Below are 25,538 nucleotides of genomic sequence, written 5' to 3'. Positions count from 1 at the left end.
AATGTCGTATGGTCGAAACCAGGCTCCCAGCTCAACCCAGCCTACCTAGGCCACCACCCAGCCCTTAACTTTAAGGGTCCACTATGCAGCCCTAATTATCCATCTTTACTTACTGATATCACTAATTGAATTTTTTATACTATTACCTACTGTTATATTTTGTATATAAATGTTACCTGTCTCAATTACCTAAGTCAGGTCACTATATTTGTTTATGTACCTCTGTTCTTTGGAGCTTTTCTCCCCGGGTCTCCACTGAAAATGGACATGTATCCAGTTGGACCAACCCGGTCAACAAATGTAAAATAAATAAAATAAATAAAAATAACTTCAAATGTTTCAATGGAGATCTCCGCAAGGGAAACTTTCCCTTTCCTGCAATGTAGTGCAATCTTGGAGTTAGCATATTTAAGTAGCAAGGGGTGTGGGGGTGCAGGGAGCTTGCCCCCTTAGTCTTCAAGTTGTGTTTTTTTTTTACATTTTCGAATTTTAAGTTCGAATATATGGTGTCAACCATATGGTATTCAAACTTTTAAGTTAGACAATGTGATAGACCCTTTACTATGAACCTATCTTAGTTTGACAGTTGGTTGCCAGTCATGTGGTTGAAACTTTGGGTCAAGTCTTTCAGTCAAGCCTGCCATTTTGAAAATGGTTCATGCCATATCTGGTAGGAACCAAAAATTGTGCTACAAGTTTATTTCATTAAAACAATGTTGGTCTTTCAGCTTTTCCCGGTTAGGGGTTGCTACAGCGGAACTCCGGTCCGCTAATGATTGGCAGTCAATTTTTACATACCGGCTTGCAGGCCTGATGCATAACCTTCAACAAAGGTACGCCCATTCACACATGTCTCCACGCAGAAGACTAGCTGAGAATCGAACCGGACAGTGTCTTACTCTGAGGCGACTAAATATTAATCCTGAATGTGTTCATTTCTTTGAATTGCTTTCGTAATTAAACAGTAATTTACAATAGATTTTTTCTCCCCCCAGCCCAGGGAACACCTGAACGCAGAGGCATCAAGGGAACACCTGAACGCAGAGGCATCAAGGGAACACCTGAACGCAGAGGCATCAAGGGAACACCTGAACGCAGAGGCATCAAGGGAACACCTGAACGCAGAGGCATCAAGGGAACACCTGAGCGCAGAGGCATCAAGGGAACACCTGAACGCAGAGGCATCAAGGGAACACCTGAACGCAGAGGCATCAAGGGAACACCTGAACGCAGAGGCATCAAGGGAACACCTGAACGCAGAGGCATCAAGGGAACACCTGAACGCAGAGGCATCAAGGGAACACCTGAACGCAAAATGTATTCATTCACCATTGTTGTAAAGCTTCATGAACATCTAATGGAAAAGTCAAGCCCATGTTAAATTTTTAATGTGCCCAAAAACAAAACCTTAGTAGTGTCCTCGAACTGCCCAACCTAGAAGAGATCCTACAGCAGTACAGTAACTCCCACAAAATCTTGTAAACCAAAGCATAGGTTAACTATGCAAAAATCTGGGTTCCAAGACTACTCAGATGTGCCTAGAAAAAGTTGTGAATAGACCTACCAGTGACCAGCAGAGGGTTTTTCTTATTGGCATGCCATCTAACACTCTTGACCAAAGTTTAGCCATTTTGAATGACAGTGGTATTGGACACTGCAAAACCATGGAACATGACTGCTTGCTCCATACTATTCAGGCCAGCCAACCATTTTAACTGCCGAATTGCCACCTTGAATATTTTTTCATCTTTTCTTTCAAATCATGTGTTCAAAGCATCATGTTACTAGCTTCTGTGCCAAGATGTCCATATGCAAGAGGGTATAAATTTTCACCAAGTATTACCTACTCATTTCAAACTGCAGAATAATCCGTTTGACAGTTAAATTACCAGGGTTATGGATCAATGCAAATGCTGTTGGAGCAACTGTAGAAACTATGCATTCTGTTAGCATGTATGCTGCTTGCTACAGCAGACAGTAGGGGAAACAGTGTGCCTCCCCACTGCATCTATCAAGTACAGTTGTGCATGAACTTACTATAATAGATAGCATACTTTTCATTGTTGTAGTACTCCTTAAAGGAAACCTACAGAGGATAGTTGTTTGTCGGATGCATAGCCTATGTCCAGGAAACAAGGTACCCAAGTAATGCACATGCCTGATCCTCAGAACTGAATTATCCCATGGGAACCAGAGCAATCAGAGGAACAGAAAAGAATGAACATGTGCATTCAAATAGGGGGAGCAACAAGGATTGCTTGGCAAGAACACAAGGAGAAATGAGTGAGCGAAAACTACAACAGTGAAAAGTAGGACATCTGTTATAAGTTCTTATACATTAGTGCCCAGTCTTTCATCACTACTGCAGTATTCCTTACTAACGGGAGCCCAAAAGCTACTGACAAGGATAGGAGGAGGAAACAAGAGCCCTCCAAAAAGTGTAGTATGGCCCTGTCAAATTCATCTGTGGCTCTAGAAACCTCACCTAAACTTGTACTGTTTAGCAGTAAACACAGATCAAGTATCAGCTTCCAAAATGCATCTAGCAACCAGGACACTGAAAACACAATACAGGAAACTGCCCTGGTAGACTGAGCATGAACTGAAGTTGAAAGTTGCTAGACTTTCAATGCAAAAGGAAATGGCTTGCTTAGCCACAACTACACCCAATGTCTTTGCATGACATTAAAGTTGTTCTGATTTCTTAACATTTTTAATTTTATCCAAATGTCCAGTCTATGCAAATCCAATATGTGGAATTACCCCATCACTATTGAGTAAAGGGGGGAAAAAGGATAAAGTAAAGGAATCAGGGGCAAGTCACCGACCACCTTCAGCATAAAAGGATTTGTATGAAAAACAAATGGGAGAACTGGCATGAGGGCCTAGAGTTCAGAGATGCTCTTGGCAGAACAGCCACCAGCAACAGTCTTCCAAGTACAGAATTGCAGAGCAAAAGCTGCAGGTTCCAAAGTGTAGTCACGTTTTCCAAAACGAAATTAAAAGGCCCCAAGAAGGTGAATGGGCTTTATGGGAGCATAATAGGAAGAACACATTTTAAAAATTGTTTTCAACTTAAAATTTAGAGGAAAGAGGCCAAAGAAGGTGAATGGGCTTTATGGGAGCATAATAGGAAGAACACATTTTAAAAATTGTTTTTAACTTCAAATTTAGAGGAAAGAGGCCAATTCAATGGCCAACAAAGAAAGCATGTCGGCCTAGAAATTAGCTAAACAATACCCACTGAGGGTCCTGTCCTGGCTTGACAAAGTTTTCCACTTGGCAACATAGTATTTTTACAGCAGTGGGTTTTCTGGCCTCCTGCAAAACATGACATGCCCCCAGAAAATGGACGTTGAAAAGAAATAAAAACCCCATCACTCAGTTAAATGTAGGGTGAGCAGAGGGTGAATATGAGAACCCTTGTCCTGTGAGAGGAGATCAATCTTATGAGAAGTTGATTGCTGCAAGCCAGATAAAAAGGGGGAACCAATGGAATTCAACAAGATTCTCTGGTGAATAGATCAGGCATTTCTGATACCGTTCAAAATTCACGTGTGCAGTACACCCATTAACACTTGGTCAGAGGAAGCCTTTTAGGCCATGCAGAGATCACCTCAAACTGTATAGCAACATGACTGAGGCAAGTGTGTAGGATATGTTGATATAGACTCTGCATTCTTTGTGGAACCTCTGGACACTTCTCGCACATTACCAGACAGGTACATACCAAAGGGGGTATTAAACTAACTGGCTTGACAAGGGCAAAGTACAATGGGATAATGACCTCTGGATCAAGATGCTATCCCTTGCTTATACGTTGAGCAACAGAATTTAAACAGCAGACATGCTGGTAGAATGCCAAGTCACCATCTAAGAAGGTTCCCAATCTCACTGGATTGGCTCTTATCAATGTAGTTTACAGGGCAGTTTACTATGGGAAACAATAATTCATTAGCTGTAGTCCACTGTTCTGGCACTTGTGACAAGGTCTCCTGTAGGACAGTTTTTTTTGGGGGTATTCAATAACTGCTCCCAGCTTGGGCTTCTGAAGTAGCTGCCTAACAGGAGTGGTCCCAGCATCAAGCCCTGTGGTATTCTACTAGTGAGTAGAGTTTGTGGGGGTAGCTTCCCCTATTTACTTACTGTGAGCCAGAGGCAAGTTTATTCCCAATGTTTTCAAAGCCAGAGTTAACCATGTGTGAAAAACTTTGGCCAAGTCTAGGTAGGAGATTTATTCTCTAGCATTCATCTGTTGCTTTGGTGTTTAAAAAGACCACTAGGTTAAATAAACATGACCTGCTTTTGATGAAACCAAACTAAGATGGGTCCAGTGTTATGAAATTAAAAGGAAGGATATAGGAAATCTCCATAGTATCTGTAGCTTTAGGAAGCCAGTCGGACATACAAGTTATCCAGGTCTGTGGATAACCCTCCTTTGGGCAGGGGATATCACTGTTCTCAATTTTTGTATGAGCCCCATTTGGGGCGGAGGTTAACAGTATAGTTATTAGACTGGTAAGTAATGATTCATTCAGGAATGTCAGGACTCGTGTATGCTGAATGTTTGACTCAAGAGCTTTCAGGACATGGTCCTGTGCAATGCCGGAGGCATATTGTTTCCAGTGTTTCTTGGGAGAACTTTGGCTGTGAAGGGTGAATCTGGAGTCAAATTTAATCTACCAGGCCACCTATCTTCAGCTTCAGTATATGTAGTGGTTTACAATAAGGTCAGCACACTGCCACATAGTGCTTTTGAGATTATGGACATTGCTAAAGGTAACATTATGGGTGGCCATTTGACTCCGATTTGGCTTGGAGGTGCTTATTTTACCAATTTCTAACATGCTGCGTATTACACACACATACACACACATACACACATACATACATAGTGTTTTTTGGTTTGAGGGGGATTTTAAATTTTCTGGAATATCAGTTAGAAAAAGTTCACTTTGTAGAAATTTGCAAAAGTTCTAGAGAAAGCAAAAATGTCAATAAGCCTCAATCCTCACCACTGGCACCAGTGGGGAATGTACACTGGGAGGATAAGTTGCACAGTATTTCCAGATGCAGCTCTCTATATAGTGTAATTTCCCTCAAGACCACAGAAACCAGTCAGTCCGGGGCAGGTTTCTCCCTTTCTCCAGATCCCCAATAAGACTCTCCACTGGCATGGCTATAAAGTTGAGATCTCAGCTGAGTGACCAAGCTAAGAACTCCAACACTCTGTCCAAGCAGTGCTTCATGTCCCTGCTCAAATAGTGACACAGGTTTGATTTATACATATACCTGGGAAAGCCTGGCACAGGTTTACTAGCTATGGCCCTTCTGCCCAGACTACAAGGTAATTTTCCCTGCCAGTCGCTCCTTATCAGCTAAATTTCAGACCCTTAAATGGTGTCCAATCTTACTGTGCAATGTTACTGTCAATACAAATGGCAGTTTGACCAATTGTCACAAAATATGCAGTACTCAAAACAAATCTCTAGACAGATTAGCCACAATGAAAGGTTTAAATATATAATAAATATCAAAAGAAAAAAATACTCTGTATACGTTTAGTGACAGCAGGATTCAAAATCACAGGAAATATTTAAACAGACAGTCTCAAAGAAAAACATCTAAATTAAGCTTTGTTATATTCCTAATTACTATACCCTAGTACACAGAGCAGCAAGACAGATGTGTGATTAATCTCGTTAAGTCCAAGACAAAATAGAATGCTCAGAGTTCTTTAATCTCAAATATTACTGCTGGGATAGCTTGCAGACTGACATTTGTCAACTACCCCAAGTAAACCCCCACTGCTGAAAGCTAGCAGTATTTAGCATCCACCTGTGAAAATACATAGGCAAGGGCTTTTCCTCAGATTTATGCAGCTGCTGAAAGTTGACGCCCATGTGCTGGCCCAGTAATCAAGGAGCCTCAATCCTCACCACTAACACCAGTGAGCGGCATCCACATTGGAAGGATAAGTACTCAGTAAAGTACAATTTCCTTAAGAGCACACAGAGAAGTCTGGTGCTGGCTTCTCCCTCTCTCTCCAGATCCCCAATAAGACTCCCTACTAACACAGCTATAGGGTTCAGATCTCAGCAGAGTAGTCAAGCCAAAACCTCCAGTACCCCCTCTGTCCAACCAGTGCTTAGTGTCCCTGCTAAAGTAGCTGCACAGATTTGGTTTATATATATATATATATATATATATATATATATATATATATATATATATATATATATATATATATATATATATATATATATATATATAAACAGACTTCTGGGGAAGGCTGGCACAGGTTCACTAGCTATGCCCCCTTCTACCCAGGCTATAAAGTAGTAATCCACTACCACCAACTACTCTTATCGGCTACTAAAGGCCGATACCAAAGGGTGTCGAATTCTGTTGTGCACTGTTACTGTTATCCAAATAGTAAGTGTAACCCAGGGCCAAGACTACTGGAGTGGCTTATACAGTATCACCAAATATATCCAAGTACGCTAAGCTTAAATTATCTCTACACAAAACAGCCACAGTTAAAAGGGGTTAAATATATTTAAGACAATACTTACACAATGAGAGTTCAGAAATTACAGGAATACTTAAACATTGTAGGACAGTGACAAATATAGAAATAGCTAGACTAATCTGGCTATATTCCTATTGGAGAGCATATATATGTTCTAAATAACTACTTGAAGCAAGACAGTGCTGATGAGTTAGCTTCAGAACAAAATACAAAATGCTATTCTTTGAGATGGCCCTTAAATTAATACACATTACTGCAGAGTCATTTCAGATTACATCATTCTTGACACTTCTTTTGGTTTCCCAGGCTCACAGACCTCTAAATTTTAACATTTATTTTTGATCTGCACTTGCCAGGAAGCCACAAGACAGTTTTACATGTGAAACCTAGTAATCATCCATGTCTTAGGACAATAGCACTTCCTAGCTCAGACATCCTCAGAGCTTGAAATCATACACTGTTGTAAAATTCTTTACTCATCCGCTTTCTTCCAGCAGAGTGCATTGTTACATTTATGAAGCTTAGCACAACAGTTCTTGCATTTGAGACAAGCCTGCCGATATTTACAATGACAGAATTTACAAGTCTATCTAGCAAGGCTGGCAGCCTTCACAACCCCCCCCCAGAGAACCCAAGATAGTTTTTCAAGTGACCCTTGAAATACGTTGCTTGAGAGGGTTAGGTCTATCTGGGTATACCTTTCCCCATTCCCTGTCTTGAGCACATTTGCATTGGTATTGCTAATCCCTCTGCAGTGCTGTACTGACATATGCTTGCAACCCTAGGCTTCATCTTAGCAACTTGGCATTTTGCTGGCTGGCTTGATGTAGCCATGTTAGGGGACTGCTGATCTGCAGCTACAGTAGATTTCCTTCCATACAGATGACTGAAGTTTCTGTAGGGCCCACACTATGGCTAGACATTCATTTTCTACAGCTGCATAGCATTCCTCCATGGACTGGAGCCTGCAACTGAGAAACCACTCTGCGCTTGTCCTTCTGAAGAAATCTGGCCAAGTACAGCCCCCACCGCAGGGTTCAAAACATCCACTTTTACAACAAATTATTTGCTGTAACCTGGACTGGCTAACAGAGGGTCTTCCCTTCCTTGTCAGGTCTGCGAGGGGAGCAGCTATGGTACTATAACTGGGGAAGAACTTTCTGTAGTACCCTGCTGTCTGTAAAAATGCACTCACCTGCTTTTTGGTAATAGGTGCAGGCCATACCTGGTTTTCCACTTTGGCAGGTTCTGGCCTGATCTTGCCACTCCTCACTATGTACCAGGTAGGAGACCTCCTGCCATACTCACCTGACATTTGCTGGGCTTAATGGTCAACACTGCCCTCTGTAGTCTGCCCAGCACCCGACATGCTGAAGGTGCTCTTGCCAGAAATGGCTGTAGATGGCATCCTCTAGGTAAGCAAGGGCAAAATCTCTTGCTAGGATATGATCTACCATCCTCTGGAAAGTCACTGGGGCATCTTTCATCCCAAAGGGCATCTTTGTGAACTCATACAAGCAAAGAAGTAGTCACAAAGGCTGACCTCTCTAGCACTGGGAGAGAAGGGTACCTGCCAGTAACCCTTGGTAAGACCAATGCTGGTAAGATACTTAGCCCCGCCCAGCTGTTCTAGGGCTTCATCTGTCCTAGGCATGGGGGAAGGATCTGACTAATTTCCTGTAATCCACAAAGAAACTGGTGCTGCCATCCTTCTTTGGCACCAGCACCACTGGGGAGCACCAGAGACTGTTGGACTCCTGAATTACCCAGAGTTCCAACATTTCCTGCATCTCCTCCCTCAGTCTGTTAGACTCTCAGGCACCCTATAAGGGGCCTGCCTAATGGGCCTTTGGGGTCCTGTATCCACCTGGTGCTGCACCAGGTGGGTGCACCCTGGTTTCCCAGTGGACATGTCCAAACTCCTGTAACACTACTCTGATTTCTCAAACCTGAGTAGGAGATAGCTGCTGTGGAATTGCTACCCCTTCCACTGAGGTGGAAGTCAGAGCCTCACTGAGATCAATAGATCTGACTTCCTGCAATCCACTGCAAATACTCAGCACAAGGCCTCCCTATCATGGCAAGGTTTCATGTTAACATGATACAATTTGTGCCCGTCTAGCAGTTCTACCATGTAGTTATGGACCTTTAACCCCCTGTAGGGTCCCCTCCCAAGCTGCTTGCAGCTTATCAGACAGGAATGAGAACCATTACCTGCTGCCCTACAGTATACACTCTAGCTCAAGCATTCCTGTCATACCAGACCTTTTACTGCTGTCTGGCTCCTGCAAGGCCATGAGTTCCCTAAGCCTTGTCCTGAGGTTTAAGATATATGCCACAACAGACTCCTTGAGATTCACTCACCCTCCCACTCCATCTCTAAATCTAGAGGTCACCCTCCCACTCATCTCTAAAATCTAGAGGTCCCCCTCTCACCCTATGCCCATACAGCAACTCAAAGGGCAAAAAACTGGATTCCTGGGGAACCTCTCTGTAAGCAAACAGATTGAGCAATTACTTGTCCCACTCCCTCTTAAACTGGTCTGCAGATGTCCATAGCATGGGCTTGTGTAGAGTTTAACCTCTCAACAAGACCATTAGTCTGGGGATGGTAGGGGTGGTCTTTAGGTGCTTCACCACACAGTACTTCCATGGACAAGCTAGCAGGTCTGACATGAAATTGGCACCAGTCAGTCGGTACTACTTTTGGGAACCTTATCTTGCTGAAAATCTCAAAGCGTTTGCCACCTTTTTTGCCTCAATAGAGGACAAAACCACTGCCTCAGGGTATCTGGTAGCATAATCTACTACTAGACTTCCAACTCCAACATAGTACAATTCAAAAAACTACTAAGCCCAGCTATATGCTATGGATCTGTCCATGTATTGAACCAGACAAATATCTGATTTGAAATTAACTTAGTTCACCTATCAAGACTGCCCAATCTACTGCCCCAGACTAAAACCATCTCTGCATTACCCTTTCACTAAAACTCCAAACCACATTTTCACACTTTCTCTACACACTTTACTCCCTTCTTAAACCTCAACTCAAGTTTGCATATGTTAGTCCTAACTTTTAAAGACTGAAAAGTAATTAGCTCAGAGATATTAGTAGGTACAATAAATATTGCAACTAGCCTAAATTTTTTTCTACATTGTATATATCCATACATTGTAATCTGCTCACTTTTTAATGTGCCAAGTAACTTATGCTTTCTTGAAATACTTTAATGTTAAGTTGCTAAGTTTTGCTATGCTTATGCATTGTACATCTTGGAGCTTTTCTCCCAAGGCCTCCACTGAAAATGGACTTACTCTAGTCGGACTTTCCCAGTAAACCAGTGTAAAATAAATACTAGGATATACTTTTTCCCTGTGAAACTTGGTTATACAGATGCTCCACAATATCCATAGCTACCCTCTGAAATGGCTCCTCAATCACAGGCAAAGGAGTTTTCACCTAGTCTCATACCTTTCCTACCTTCTGGCATGGCGCTCAAGTCCTGCAGTACCCAGTTACATCTCTGGAAATCCCAGGCCAACAAAAGGTCTGCATAATACATACCTTTGTACATTTTATGCCCATATGACCTGCAAAGGGGATGTCATGGGCTATGGCTAGAAGTGCCAGATAGGCTCTGGGCACTACCAACTGCTGTATTCTCACCCTCTAGCCCTCCATAAAGGGTTCACTACACAGTAACCCTTTGCCCCAGTAAAGAGATTCCCCCCTTCCCTTGAAAATCAAGGGCCTCACTAGCTACCCCTCTCAGGCCTTGTAATGCAAGGTCTGAGAGCTGAGCCTGTATCAACTCTGTAACCCTTCCCAGCTCCTCTTCCACAGAAGTCTGGTATTCCGATAGTGGTGCCTCTGTCAGCCTGGGTACTACTACTCACCTCTGCCTTTGCAATCACACTGTCCAAGGGATCAATACCCACAGGCAGCTGCGACTCCCCTTCAGTCTCACTGCTACAAGATAGCTCCTTCCCTGAAGTAATCACCTCATCAGTCCTGGCTGCACGTGTGCGGTCTGGGTCTGCCGCAGGCCACCAGACCCACGTTTGTCTCAAAGCCTGACTGCATGCACACAGGGTACTGAATCAAAATCATTCCTTACCAGGACATCTGCAGGGATATCCTCAAACACTTGCTGGCTTCCTTTTCCACCCTCCCAGTCAAGGTGAACCCTAGCTAAAGGCATTTGGAATGAGTCCCTCCTAAAGCTCTGACTAGAGTAGACTGCCAAAGCAAGTAGTGCTCCTCTGCAACCACTGCAGACTTCACAATGGTTCGGTCAGAGGCTCTTAGCAATGGCTTCTTTCCCATCCACTAAGACGGGATATAACCTCTTGTGGTAGGTTTGGTACTCTTGTTGTCTTGAGACAACTCACTGCTGGCATTTTGTCATTCCCACTTACTGGCTCTCCCACCTTGCCTCTGTGGAAATCTATATTCTATATGGCCCCACTGGTTGCATTTAAAACATTTAACCCTTGGTCCTGGATGTGTACACCTGGACTAGTGGCTTCCCCTGATTTGTGGACTCTGTTGGAGTAGTCTGGGCTGCCAACCATGGGTTCCCCAAGACCCATGAGCAACACTGGGTGCCCCTTTCCTGTGCAGTGACGCCCTGCTTGCTAGGTACAAGTCTCCCTTCAATTCATCTGCAGTATTGCATTGTTTATCAGCTAACCAGATTTTCATGTCCTCAGACAAAGTGCTAAGGGCTTGTTCCCTTACCAAAAGGTCTGCTCGTCCTTCAAAAGTGGTGTCCTGACACTTATTCACCCACCTATGAAAATAAGTGCTTAGCTCAGCAACAGTCGCACACTTATCTGACTTGCACCTATACTCAAACTTCCTGTAAGCTTCAGATGTTAATTTAAAGCATTCCAACACATTTGGATTATAATTTAAGCAATCAGTATCAGAATTTAAAAACAGCAGTTGCAGCTTTACCATGGAGTAAATATATGAATGTTACTATCAGAATTATCCCCCTCTAAACTGTGGAAGAAATTTACTGACCTTTGTGGCTTCTGGGGTTCAGTTACTTCCCCATTACCTCCACAACTCTGGCAAAGAGCATCTTTTCATGTTGCCTCTCCTGCTCTAGACAATTGCAGTTTCTCATTTTCTTCATCCTTTAGACAGTCTTCCTGTTGCTTTTAGTTCCAAATGCTTTGCCTCCAGCTCAAGTCGCAACTCCAGATTTTTAAGTACTCTATGGAAAGGTTCAGCTATCCATTTTCTGAGTTGTACATCTGAGGCCAGCCTGGTTGTTGTCCTGATGGTCTGCGATGCAGCTGTGCCCAAAGCAAGAATCATTTCTGCCTAGTCAGGTTGGCATGTACTGGTCCTTTAGCCTGGCACAGTGAACTGGCTTGTCAGCTTGCCATACTCTTCTGCTGACATGGTTGCCTGCTCTCCCTGACTAAGCTAACAAAAAAAAAATAAAAATTGTGATGCGAAACTGAATGTTCACTGCATGGCTGATTAAGAGTACAAACCTTCAGTGACCACTGCACATACGCTACAGGACTTCAATATCCACACCACTACAAGCCAAATGTGATGTGGCTAATGCACCACTGTCAACCAATATGTGATGTGGCTATCCCACCACTGCCAATTAATGTGATGCCCCTACACTGGCCCAGTAATAAAGGATACTCAATACTCACCATTTGCAACCAGAATGGACATACAGTGGGAGGATCAGTACACAGTAAAATGCAATTTCCCTTTAAGAGAACAGATTACTATGAGGCTGGTTTCTCCCTCTCTCCAGATCCCCAATACGACTCCCCACTGGCACAGCTATAGGGTTAAGATCTCAGCCAAGGGGCTGAAGCCAAGCCCTCCAGCACCATATCAGACCAACCAGTGCTTAGTGTCCCTGCCCAAGTAGCTGGCACAGATTTGTTTTATATACAAACCTGTGGAAGGCTGGCACAGGTTTACTAACTATGCCTCCCTTCTGCCCAGACTAAGATAGTTTCCACTGCCACCACCCCCTACTTATCAGCTACAATAAGGCCCTTACAAAGGGTGTCCATTCCTATTGTGCATCATCCAAATGGTAGTCAAAGACTCGCAAGGCTATTTAGGAGTGGCTTATACACAGTCACCAAAGGAGTGGCTTATACAGTCAAATACATATGCAAGTACTCTTAAGAGCTTAAATGTTTCACAAATATCAGCCAAAAAGATGGGTTTACATAAAAATAAAATACTCAATACAGTAACTTCAGAGTTCAAAATCACAGGAAATTTGAAAACACTGCGGGACAGTCAAATACAGAAAACATCTAAACTAATCTATATTCCTATCTATATCCAAGAGACAGTATGCCCCAAATGTTACAGCAAGGCAAGTGAGATGAGTGGATGTTCTTGCTAGGTCCAAGACGAGAATGTCCAGTCTGAGTTCTTAAATCAGCATCACTGCTGGTTTAGCTTGGATGACATCACTGTCTCCAGACTTCAGCTCCCAGGCTAAAACAATTTAACATAGGGTTAAAAATACATCTCAGAACTGTGCAGCCACTTTCAATTCAAAGCATTAAGACTTGCATTTTAAAGTTAGTAATTTCTCTCCAAGACAAACCTCTAGCGCTAAACAGTGTCTGCTACACTGAAACAGAGAACTTTTATAGCACAATCTTAAAGCAATCTAATTTCAACTTACTTTGTTCTAAACCAGCAGGGCATGCAGTTATTTAGCTCAGTATATAATACAGTTCTGTACAAATAATATTCAAATGAGATTTACAAAATTCTGGATAGCTGGGCTGGCAATATTTCCCTATATCACACCCATCATCTTTGGCTCATTTTGATATTCAGACATGTCATGATTGAAACCTCATTACCCAGTGGTGTTAACATTGAGATGCACCAGCATTTTATCTTTCGCAAAATACAATAGCACAGTAAGAATATTTGTTCACTGAACAAGCACACTGGTACTACAAAGTATACTCAATGCATTATGAGCGAGAGTACTACATCATACAGTTGGGTTAAACTGGCAATAGAAATAAATGCACAGCATATAAGCAATAACAAAGCTAGGGCAGGGTGAACTGCACTGGGCACAAAGGGTTAGGGGGATGCAATCAGCCAATTCCAGTCTAATGTAATATTGGCTTTTGGGGCTGTAGCACTGTGTGGTCTGAACTGGTAGCAACTGCGTGCTATACTTAGAAGAAATTTCAGGAAGTGTTGCAAGGCACATAAACAGGACCCGAATGGCTGGGAAGGAAGGGTGTTGTATATCTAGCCACCTGGTTGTTGTGCCAGTAAAGAGAATGTCTTTTTGCTCTTCAATGAAAGGGCTGGGGGTCATGGCTCTGTAGTAAGCCAAGCACCATAATGTAGCAATCTCATTACTACAGTCAAGTGTTATTTGACACAGAGCTGAGTGGGTGGGCACTGGTTCATGGTAATGCCAGAGTGCTGGTTGAGTCAGCTATACTTTTGATATACAGTGATTCAGCTCTATATTACTCATCTCAAGACAACCTATTAATCTGTTGAGGTAGCCCTAAAATGGAAACCAAAGAAATGCCCCGGCTCATCTAGTAATACAATACCAGACAGTTTACCAGCAAACGGATCTCGGTACATGAATGAGCCAAGCACTTTCACAAGACTTTCAGTTGTCAGTTAACTGCAAAATGAATGTAACAGCTGAGCCTAAGGGTTTTTACAGGTCCAGTTTCAAACTGGAGGCTACAGTTTCTGTTACGCTCATGCAAATACAATCAACTCCCTTGCAGTGCAATGGAATATACAGAAGACAGTAAAAGCAACACCTATTAAAAGGTTAAAAATACTCCATAAGCAGATTACTTCAAGCAATCATTTGTACAGTGCATTAGCTATGTAAAGGAGGAACTAGTGGCAAGGTCTACTAAATTCAGTCATACCACATCCCTTAGACAAGGCAGCCTAGCACAACAGTATCTCAGATCAACTGCCTTTTTCTAGCCAACTTATCAGTAAAATGAATTATGAGCTATGAACTTAAAGATCTGAACTTGGCAGATGGTAATTGCAACTCTTCCCAGCAGGCATTTTTAGAAAACATTTTAATCAACCTGAATTCCAAAGGGCCATGGCTCAGCTGTCCAGTACGAAGTTTAACAAGCTTGACTTGCACAATTCTAGTTCATGACTAGACAAAGGCTTGATGGCATCAACTCTTTATATTGAGCAAAGGCCTCAACAGAAAATCCTTCACCAGTAGAGTGTAGAAATCCTGACAGAAGCCAGCCCAGCTCAGGAGGTGCAGCTATACTGAGTCCATGGTCTCCACTTTAGCCTTTCAAGCAATGTACCTTTAAGGTGACTCAAGTGTAAAGGGGAAATAAGCAACCAGTGAACAAGCTCTCCTCCTTAGGGGAGGACTGCAGTTCATTTCTAGCATATGTTTAATGCAGACTGTATGAACACCAAACTACATAAATCATTTAAACAGAATCCTACTAAGCCATCCTGCAAGCTGGAACAGAGTGCAGGTGGTGCAAGACGCTAGCAGTGATGGGAGTAACACATTACTGTAATATATTACATTTTTAATTAACTAGTAATAGTTACTTTTAAATATAGTAATGCAGTAGTTGTAGGTTACTTTTGCGTTACCAGTCAACGCAGATTTACAACTCCTTCAAAAAAAACTTCTCAACACTGGTGTGTTTTCCTTGAAGGGGAACCATGCATGTTTCCTATGCATGGACACTCCACCAGGTGGAATTCAAATTTACTTGAGGAATTTTAGACAGCTGTTGTGGTATAGCATGCGATTGAAGTTGACTGTGTGATTAGAGAGAATGGTACAGTGGGATTGATAAGTGTGTATGTGATGTGACAGTGAGAAAATATACAAGTTTAGAAGATAGTAGTCTGATTATACTGTTAAACACTTAATGGTCAGATCAACTCGTTCACATGCTCAGACCCATGTTTAAGCAAAAAGAAGATATGTACCTCAGTAGGGGAGTAGTTCAAAAAGATTAAGCAGCTGGAAACTAGTACAGTCTTGTAAGGGGAGGAGGAGTGTATGTTTGTATGGGTTTTACTGTAGTCTTCTGGTAATGTGTCCCCAGATGTGACATCTTAGATACGGTCATCTTTATTGCTTCACAGTTCTATCTGCCAACTCTGCTCAATGTGCGTGCATTCATGACAGAAGCTTGAAAGTAAGGGTATCCATTTTCTTCTGAGCTAATCAAGATAACTATCCATGTTGTTAACACCTATTGTCAGTCATTTGCTTGGTTTGTTAAGGCATACATTTAGGTAGTTTTGGTTGTTTGCATCATAGCAAAATAAATTTAAGCTTTGCTTATGTATTCTGGTACAGTACAAAATAGCAAGCTATAGGGAGGATAGCCTTATTTTCAAGCACGGATATGCAGAGAACCTACATTTTTACTTTCAAAATGTAATGGTCAGGCAAGTTGTGCATTAGTATGCAGCTCGCATTCTAGTTTAACAGTTGAAATAATGGAATGCCATTTTTCACATGGAGTTTTTTTTTCAGGTTCTTTAAAGCACTGTTGAAATTAAAAAAAGTGGCTGTATTGCCTAAGCAATGTTCCCGAAATGTTCTGTTCTTTTATTTCAATAGTAAAATATTAATGGTGGGCAAGTGTGTTTAGTTGGTTAATGTTTTACTGGTAAGTAAAAAACCTAGAGTCCTCTTTTGTCCAGTTGTCTTTCAAAGACCCAACATTGTTTATGCTGGGGTAGGTTGCACTGGCTGATTCCTCCCCCCCCCCCCCCCAATGTGGTGCTGGATCATATTCTCTTCCGTTATGGACAGAGTTTGGAGGGGCTAGCTCCTACAGGTTTTTTGCGACATTAGAAATGGAACTTCTGTGCTGGTTGGGGATGCCATGGAACATCTAGATATGAAGTCATTTAATATGATAGCTAAAAAAAAGGACAACTTTGCGGCATCTGTTAGGACCTATACCTTTTTACTAATTTGTAAATTTTAAAGTGGTGTCATCCATAAGCTTCTATGCTAGAAGTCTCATTTTTTTGGGATGAGAATGCTTAAGTTTTAAATGTGTTCATTCCTGTTTGTGAAACTGTGCACCTTTGGATACTGTTTCAAACATCTCTGCATTTACAAAATGTGTATTTGCCTAGAGACAGGCTTGGTTCAGCAGGTAGCCTTATTCAAATAAGATTACCCAGAACAGGAGCCTTCACATTCAAATGGTGGTCCTACCTGAGAAAGCAGTGAATGCCCTGATCACAACAGTAGCAAAACAGAATGGAGAAGAGGGCTAATTTATGGTATACGAGACCCCTGTCGTTTGGTCTCTGGATGCGAGAAGTAAAAGGTTTCCTGCCTTTAATGTGTGGTCAGGGGTAGATGTTTACTTTTAATGAACAGCCCATCAGGGATGATTCTGAGAAATGTTAGTTTGATAAATATCTTACAGAAGAGTTCCTGACTTTGCATGAAAACTTATACTCCAAGGATGTATCCAGTAAGTTTTCTGGCAGACCTGTACCAAAGTGGAGGTGTACCAAAGTAGAGGAGTCTATTCCTTTCCATTGTGGTATCTCCTCCAGAAGTATTTATTCCTCCTTATGTAGGAGTTGGTCTGTAAAAAATGTTTGGAATTGAAGCAGCCTATCCAAGTTTTGTAGCAATCTGGATGTTGTCAGTTTGACTTGTGGTTTCATAGTGTGTAGCACTGGGGTTTTAAAACAGAGTTTGTTTTAAACTTAGGCTATTTGGAATTGAAAGGAATCTCAAATCTCAATAGGCAGTGAGAGATGCTTTATGAATTCAATAATTCAAGGAGGAAGTCTAAGAAACATCTCTTCAACATTGTTTTTCTAGTAGTCAGAAGTGAAAAAATGAAACCATGTTGATTTGTCATACCAAAGAATTTTAAAATACGAAAGCAGAATGAGTTAAAATTTGATGAATGTCTATTGATATACTTTGTTCAAACCTCAGATTTCTGAGTTTTCATGAAGGGAGTCAGAACTTTGAATGCGGTCCTTAGTTTACGGTCCACATCTTAAACATTTATCAGGTGTGTAATTGCAGGTGGCAGTGAATGATGTACCCCTCAACCTGTTAGTGCAAAAAATCTGGACAGCCTAAAATAATGGGGGCGTAGAGTCTAAATATTGTTTCTGTACACTTAAAAAGGAGCTAGAATAACTAACAGGCATTTTCTGAAGGATATGCAGTCTGAAACTCAATTGTATGTTATTTCAGTGATTTGACAGAAAACCACAAATTATATGAGCAATAGACCAAAATATGGGTGAAAATCTGGACAGTTGAGAGGTGACCGATTCAAATTAAAATCCATTTTATTACCGTGCTTAAAGAACTAAGCACATTGCAAATTAAGAGATAAAGTAACATTCAAGTAAGAAATTAATGGTTGATCAGCTCAGCTTTGAGAATTAGTAATCAAAGTTGATGACAAGTTATCAAAATGGGTTAACCCAGAAATACAAGACCTCGGGAGACAAAACCACCCATTGTTGGAAATTTTCAAAACCACCATGGTAGTATTTTCTAAATGTACTAGATACAGTGTAGTAAAGTTTCAGGCTGCACTTTTTACTGGTTCAAACTAAATTATTATACCCACAGGTTTATCAGGTACAAGGGGACAGATTAACAAACCTAATTGAGGTGACATTAGATAAGACACTGGACTACAGTGTCCATTTATAACCAATGACCACGCCAACATTTCGCATCTTTTGAACTAAACTCAAACATTGTCATATAAAGTCAGTGTTTTCAAAGCCAAAGACCTGGAGTCCATCAGAGTGGCATGGAATGCCATTACTGTCTTGGAAGTGTCAGGTAGGTACTAATTGTTTCATGTCCACACATGGATATGCTCCAGGTCATGTGCAATGCAAGTGATGACTCGTGCTCACGATGGAAGAGGTACACCCATTTGTCTGCATATTAGTTTAATGGACATCACTAAATCCTTCAGTAATATTTTTCTATGGCAGTAGGTACACTATGGATAACAGTGAGCCCAATATTGTGTTGTATATATGCAAGTGGTAATCCACTCCACTAAACACCAATACACTCGTAGTTATGTGCAGTAAAAGCCTGTATTCCTCACACAATTACATGAGAATTGATAAACTGTACTTATGTAATAGTAACTCAACAGTAACTAGTTACTTCAGTTAGTAACTAGTAATAGTAATACTTTTTTAGAAAAATAGTATTACTTTCACTTAAAAACTAACTAGTAATAGTATCTTATTACTTTTATAAGTAACTAGCAACACTGGAAACTAGTCTATTCCTGTAATTAGCAACACCTGTAAATGTTTGAAAAACAGCTTTTGCTATCTGTGTTACAATAAATCGTTTCATCTCTGGCCTTAGTTAGGCTATTTATTGAGAACACTACTTATAAGCTGGCAAGGACATCCAAGACCCAAAGCAACAACCCCCAAAATCGGAACCAAACCAGTCTAGCTCATAAAAGTGGGCAAAACAAATGTTCGTGTCTCTGGGTTATTTGTACTTAAAATATGAAGGCTAAAAATTTCACTGCAATGTCTAGGCTTCCAGATCCTCATGGATCAATGGATTCATAGGTACTTACTAGGATAAGAGTCTTCTCTGAACACGCTACACAAAAATGGCACAATGAAGTTACGTACAGTTTAAGCCAAAGCTCAATGTCATTCATGTATGATCAGCATCATTTGAAGACCAGATCCTTGAAAATATTCTGCAGTCAGACGTTGTATCTTGATCCACAGACACTCCACTCCCCATGTACATTAAATGCAAGTTTAAAAAATAAGAGCAAAAAAACATTTGGAAATTAGCTATAACTATGCACAAACTTAAATGTTACTCACTCCAAGGCAGTAGGCACCGACATCCCCCCATACTTGGCAGGGTTTCTACAGCTCTGCCCTCACTGTACACCAAACCCTTTACCTTTGGGTGGTGTGCAGTCTCAAACTGTTCGGTTTTCCAGCTTGCCAGGTGTTGACATGGGGACAACTAGATGCAAATCCCCATCTGCTGCTTTAGAGACTGGCAGCACTATTAAAAGATCCAATCCCTTTAGAATATACCATCTCCCAGGTTTTGTTCTACAGGTCAGTACCATTTAAAGATGGCATAAATACTGCTAGTGAAACAGCCTTAGTTTTACACTTGGAAATACTCCAAGGAGCCTGTCAAACTTTCCATTCATAGATAATGGAAACCGGCTCTAAAAAGCAAAGCCAAGAGAAACGGAATCAAACTGGCTACTTGTCAACAGCAAGCTACCATCTATGATCTTTCATATTAGCCTAAAATACTGGACTCAGTTTGCCAGATCTAGACCGTTATCAGATCAGCACCAAAGAAGCTACTAGTCAGACTCTAAACAGAAATTCACATGCTTTTTTTGAACAGGGAGAAACATGTTACTACAAACTCCTTTCTTGTAAGCAAAATCCCTGTACAGAATAGGCCTAAATCATGGCTTAGTGTCTTCTGAAGCTATGTGTGCATAAATCAGTATCCCAGCACCACTGTATGCAAATCCTGTAATGGCACTGCTTATGGACTCAAAACGGTGACTTGCGGCATATATAATACCACCAGCTCTTTCCTTGCACAAGAGTGGGCTATTTAGTGACTGCCTGCACCTTCCATGCATCATTGTTTTACATTGTTTTCACTGTACTGTTAAACATGAAAGCGGTTTCAGTTTACAACAAAAAATGACTAGGTGTGTATTGGTAAATCTGCAACACGTCTGGATTAGTAATCCAAAACTTTAAGAAGCTACTTGTGGTTTTACTATAAATCACTATTTTCAAATCAGTGTAAAATATGCAGTTGATACCATGGTTTTTTTTAGTTTTTAGATCGCAAGACTGTTGCCGAAAGTACATAGCAAATTGCTAGCAATATATTAAACCCAGTTCAGTCTCATGTCAAGGGAGGAGTTTTCAGCTCCAAGAAAACTTTACAGGCCCAGCCTTAAAGTGGGAAGAGCATGTTTTGCATCAAAGACCACAATTTGCTATTGCATATGGTAAGGTGGTTATGCCCAGCTTCAGGGGTTTTACACTTCAGAAGTGAAGACATTAAGGATCAGCTGTGGAAGGAAAGGCAGAAAAAGTGAACTGCTGACATTAGTACAGCTACAGGGAATTCGCTCTCAAGCAGCATGCTACACAAACTGCATCACATGTACTCCAACCAGCTTTTCAGAAATCTTGTTTCCTCAGTCCAGTCTTAATATAATTATAGAAGTTGGACACCAACTGTCCAGATTTGGATGGATGCCAATTTGTACTTTTACTCCAGTCCTCCTAAATTGAGATTGCAAGTTACTAGCTTCAGAACTGAAAGTGTCTAATCTGAAGCTTCTTTTTGCTTTGTTCATAACTAGCAGAGTAAAAGGTGAGAGGTATGCACTACACAAGATCAGTAATGACCATTACAGCTCTAGTCCCCGATGTTGGCTGTTACTGTACTGCCTTAAGTTAATCGTGTGCGCTAGGAGTCAAAATGAAGCTATCCTACCAACACTACTTTTTATTTAAAGGACAACTGAAGTAAATAGCATTAGGTTGTGCAGACAATATCTACAATGTAGATTAGAGAACCTGATGTTAATCTGCTCTCCTAGAAAAAAGGACCCTCTGATGTACCAAGAAGTTCACAGAAATTATGCAAATGGAACCAGTACAGAATGTGACGAAGTACCAAGATCTTCATACCCTCAGTCTCCTACCCTGCTCTCCCAAGCAGACCTCATGCTTTCAATGGCTGTACATGAAAAATGAAAATTGTACAGAATAGTTAAAGCCATGGAAAGCTGTGGTACTGTAAAATTACATCCCAAAATAGTTGCAGAACATGCCACAGCATATTTCATATGGAGGATGTATGACTTTTCAGGGACGACACTGCACATCTACCTGCTTAGTGATGTAGAGAACAGCATAGCTTCATTTTTGCTCTCATACTGGTGCCCAACTAGAAACAGGCAGGGCTCTAGTCCAGACATGAACTTCTGCTATCTTTGTGTACTGTAATGTAAACAGTATCCACTTCACCTTTAAAGTGGCCTGCCAAGTTCATCACCTAACCTGTACTAGATAAGCTTTTGTGCTCAACATTGCACTTGAACAAAACTCATTCAGCATGGTTTTAAAGCACATGTTCAGATGCCCAGACATTTACTTCATTACTGCATACTCCAGATACTTTCTGCAAAAAAGGCATCTTCAATTCCTCAACTTCCTTTCCTTGCTTGACCTTCATATTCACTACCTTACCTGTGAAGCAAAACACCTTTGTATACTCCCAGTTTAATGTCTTCAGTATTGTGGATGCAATTTCCATAGCTCTCACCCTTCCGTAGTATACAAAGTGGAATGGTCAGAATGTGGCACATTTAATAGTAAACTTACTAGCAAGTTTAACGAGGCTGCACAGAGTGGTTAATGTGCCATTACACTTGCAACACATTTCAATGAATAAGATTCATTTGGCATGGATACTAGACATTTGATATATGGCAGACTGTCTTAATGTAGAACACAGTGCAACTGGGACCAAGATGACAAACGAGAAACATTCCTTGTAATGAGTTACAATTGCATGACGACAATTCATACCTCATGTGCATGCATTATATACATGTATGTAGCATAAGTTTGTCAAGTAACATTTGCCCAAACTATAGTTTAAAATGGTCCTGTACCAGCATTTACTCAGTTATAGACTCCCTCTAACTGTTCAGAACAGTTATTTGGTGTAGGTAGACCAGGATGGGGGCACCAGGTGATGAGTTGGGGGGCGCCGTGGAGCCCTTTTGCCTAGGACACCAGTTGACCTAGGGCCGCTCCTGCCCTCCTTAAACTTAAATGTTTCAGGAATGGACTGGTCATACCTTTCAACCTCAGAGGAAGAAATCTGGACAAAACCATAAGTGGGACAAAGTCCTAAAAATAGGGATACTTTTTAAATATTGTTCTTACACACTTGGAAAATTGATCTAGCATGCTTTTTCTGAATGTTATGAAGTCAAACACAAATCTGTCATTTTCTAACTTCAGTTTCACCAATTTGCCAGAAAACTACAATTATGAAAAATGGACCAAAATGAAGCAAAAATCTGGACATTCTACAAATCTGTACAATTGAGATGTATGGGACCAGTACAGTCATTTTAACTATTGTCATTTAGTCTACAGCACCAGAGTTGTATGCACAAGCAAAACCTACTTACGTTCACATTTGCCAGAGGGTAGAAGAAACGTTCCTTCAGGACAAGCACACTTGAAGCCTCTTGAATGGGATGGTGACGGCAAACAGATGTGGCTGCACACTTCTTTGGCACATGGTGAAACATTTTCTAACAAGAAAATAGTAAACATTAGACCATACTGGAAAACCTTAATAGCTTGTAACAATCTCGATCATGACTACACCTTTTTCATTTCCCTCAGTGTTTAGTGCAAGAGGTCCAGAATGAGGCCTACATGATATATGCATGTCATGCATACAAGCTCCCTGTATGCCAACACTATTTTCTAGTTATAAAAACTTTTAATTTCTCTTCAGTATTATGCATTATTGTACAGGTTTTTATGTTACCTATATCAAGCATGCCATGGCTTTTAATATCAGATTATACATTGAAAACATTCAATACAGCTTCAGTATCACTCAAGCAATACAAACACTGTAGTTTCTCACGCAACAGATCTGGTTATTTGAATGCCAGGGAAGACACCCCAGAACTACTGTCATAAAACTAGTTCACCACATGTCTAGTACAGCTCAACACTAACATTGTTTCAATGTCAGGACTAAAACATTCCTGTCAAGTGAATCTTAGGGCCACCACCCTAATCACAAAAAAGCAGCCTTGTTTCAGCACGGATATTTCTGATTTTGTTTTATTGTTTTCCATGAAGTTTATCACTGGTTTGGACTATTTTTGCTTATACCACCTAGTATATTAAATCAATGGATTCTATAAAGTATCTTTCCACTGGTAAAGCACCCTCATCTTAGGCCCAAGTACTTCAAAGGCTTAATTTCTTGAAAGTAGAATTTCTGAGTTCTCACTAACTGACCTCTGAACATTTTAAATGCATTTGTAAGTCATCTGAAGCATTCACTTTTTGTGAAGTGAAATTAATCTGTTCTCACCGATATTACTTCACAGTACTGCTCCATGCAGCTCCTTGCCTTATGTATTTCACTTGCTGGGCAAGTACCACCACTTCCTTAACTACCAAGTGTTTTTTGCAGTTACAGCCTGCAGACGCTTCTATTGTAATGTAGCCTGCTCCCTTTTGCAGTAGGGATTTTAAAGCCATACTAAATGCAAGCTGTATCCATGGTGGTGGTGCTGCGGTAGCGTTGTCATCTCAGTAAGACGCTGTCCAGTTAGATTCTCAGCTAGAGCGTCTTGTGTGGAGACGTGCGTGTATGGGTGTACCTTCATTGAAGGCTGTGAGTCAGGGCTGGTAACACTGCACGCAAAAATCAACTACCAATCTTTAGCAGACTGGAGTTTTGCTGTGGTGACCCCTAACCGGAAAAAGCCAAAAGACAACTAAATGCAAGCTGTTGAAAGATTTCATCTTTGGGTGGCTGCTGTGGTGCAGCAGATAACATTGCTGCCTCACAGAAAGAGGTTCAGCTAGATTCTCAGCTGGGGTGCCTACTGTGCAGTCTGCATGTCCTCCCTGTAGTCATGTGGGTTTTCTCCGGATGCTCCAGTTTCCTCGTATATCCAAAAGATGGGCTGCAGGTGGATTGGTTTGTGTGCCTTGCGGAAGGTTGAGTGCCGGGCTGGCAACTTGCAATAAAACTCTGCCAATCGGTCTGCAGAAAGTTCCACTGGGGTAACTCCCCAAAAGGGAAAAGCTGAAAGATTTCATCTTTAAGCTTACATGAGCAACTGCAATATTTGAGCCGTCTAGCGTTGCTACAGTGTAATTGTTCATATACTATTTCCAAGTCTCAGCCAACAGTTGACACCCCTGTATTTAATAAGATAGCTGTATGCAATTACCTATGAACCTTTATGCCCCACTTCCAGCTACATTAACATTTTCTGCCCTGCTTAGTTCCTTTTCTCACCTCCTTTTGGATTTTAAAGCCCCAATTTATGATCTATTTGACGAACATTAATACACCTTCAAGTGCTCAATGTTCATATCTTATACTTTAAGAGCTGCCTTTATTTCATACAAAAGCAATTTAATTAGCAAATGAATTGTTACTTAATGCCCATTCATGCATATTGCCCCTTTAAAAAGGTTTTCAGTATGTTGGAACTTCTCAGCGTCTCCACTGAAAGTTTTTGACCAATCCCAGTCAGGAAAATAGGTAACCAAAATAAAAGCTGCTTAGATCATATTAAAGCGCAGTTGAACAAAATTCTGCTGACAGTGTGCAGGTTCAATGGTTAGTGATACTGTAAGTCTTCTCCAATATATTATACAATACTTACTGCATTTTGTACAACTTGTAAATTCCAGTTTAAGCCCTAGAACCTAATGACCACCACCATTAAAGGTTTGTGCTGAACGGTTTTCCATTTACATAAGTTCAGCAACTCTTATGGCTTCTGAGGTATGAACATTTGTTTAAAATGTGAGGTCATATCTCGTCAAAAAAGCTTAGGATGCACAGCGCTCCACTGCAGTTAACTGCTTTCTAGTCTGCTCGACTAATTTCTTTGCCATGAATAGGCACGTGGGTATGCAAGCCCACACTACATTCTTAATTTGCCCCTCCCATGCATCTCAATGCCAATTCATAAGCAGACTATTTTCTTAATATCACACCTTACACACCATCCTGCCTTGCATCTGCTTAACTAATTTATATCAAATCTCAAAAACTGCTTTTAGTAGCAGAACTTCAAATCTTCTCAAATCCATTTTCATTCACAAGTTGTACCTAGTTTCAATAGTCAGTCTTACCGG

The 25,538-nt window shown here is 41.1% G+C and overlaps 1 protein-coding gene across 1 annotated transcript in view; it reads right to left on the bottom strand.

Moving 5' to 3' along the window:
- The window catches only part of LOC122791800 (low-density lipoprotein receptor-related protein 2-like), a 1,119,352-nt gene that overhangs the window by 692,147 nt on the left and 401,667 nt on the right, over positions 1-25,538 (bottom strand). Inside the window, exon 10 of the mRNA XM_044059752.1 lies at positions 22,820-22,945. Coding sequence (XP_043915687.1) covers positions 22,820-22,945 — 126 coding nt within the window. The remainder of the gene's footprint in view (positions 1-22,819; positions 22,946-25,538) is intronic.

Source organism: Protopterus annectens, chromosome 17.part0, assembly GCF_019279795.1.
Source record: "Protopterus annectens isolate FY-2018-M chromosome 17.part0, PAN1.0, whole genome shotgun sequence".
NCBI classification, from domain to species: Eukaryota; Metazoa; Chordata; order Ceratodontiformes; family Protopteridae; genus Protopterus; species Protopterus annectens.
Note: the sequence above shows the minus strand (reverse complement) of the source record. Positions and strands in the feature narration are given on the sequence as shown.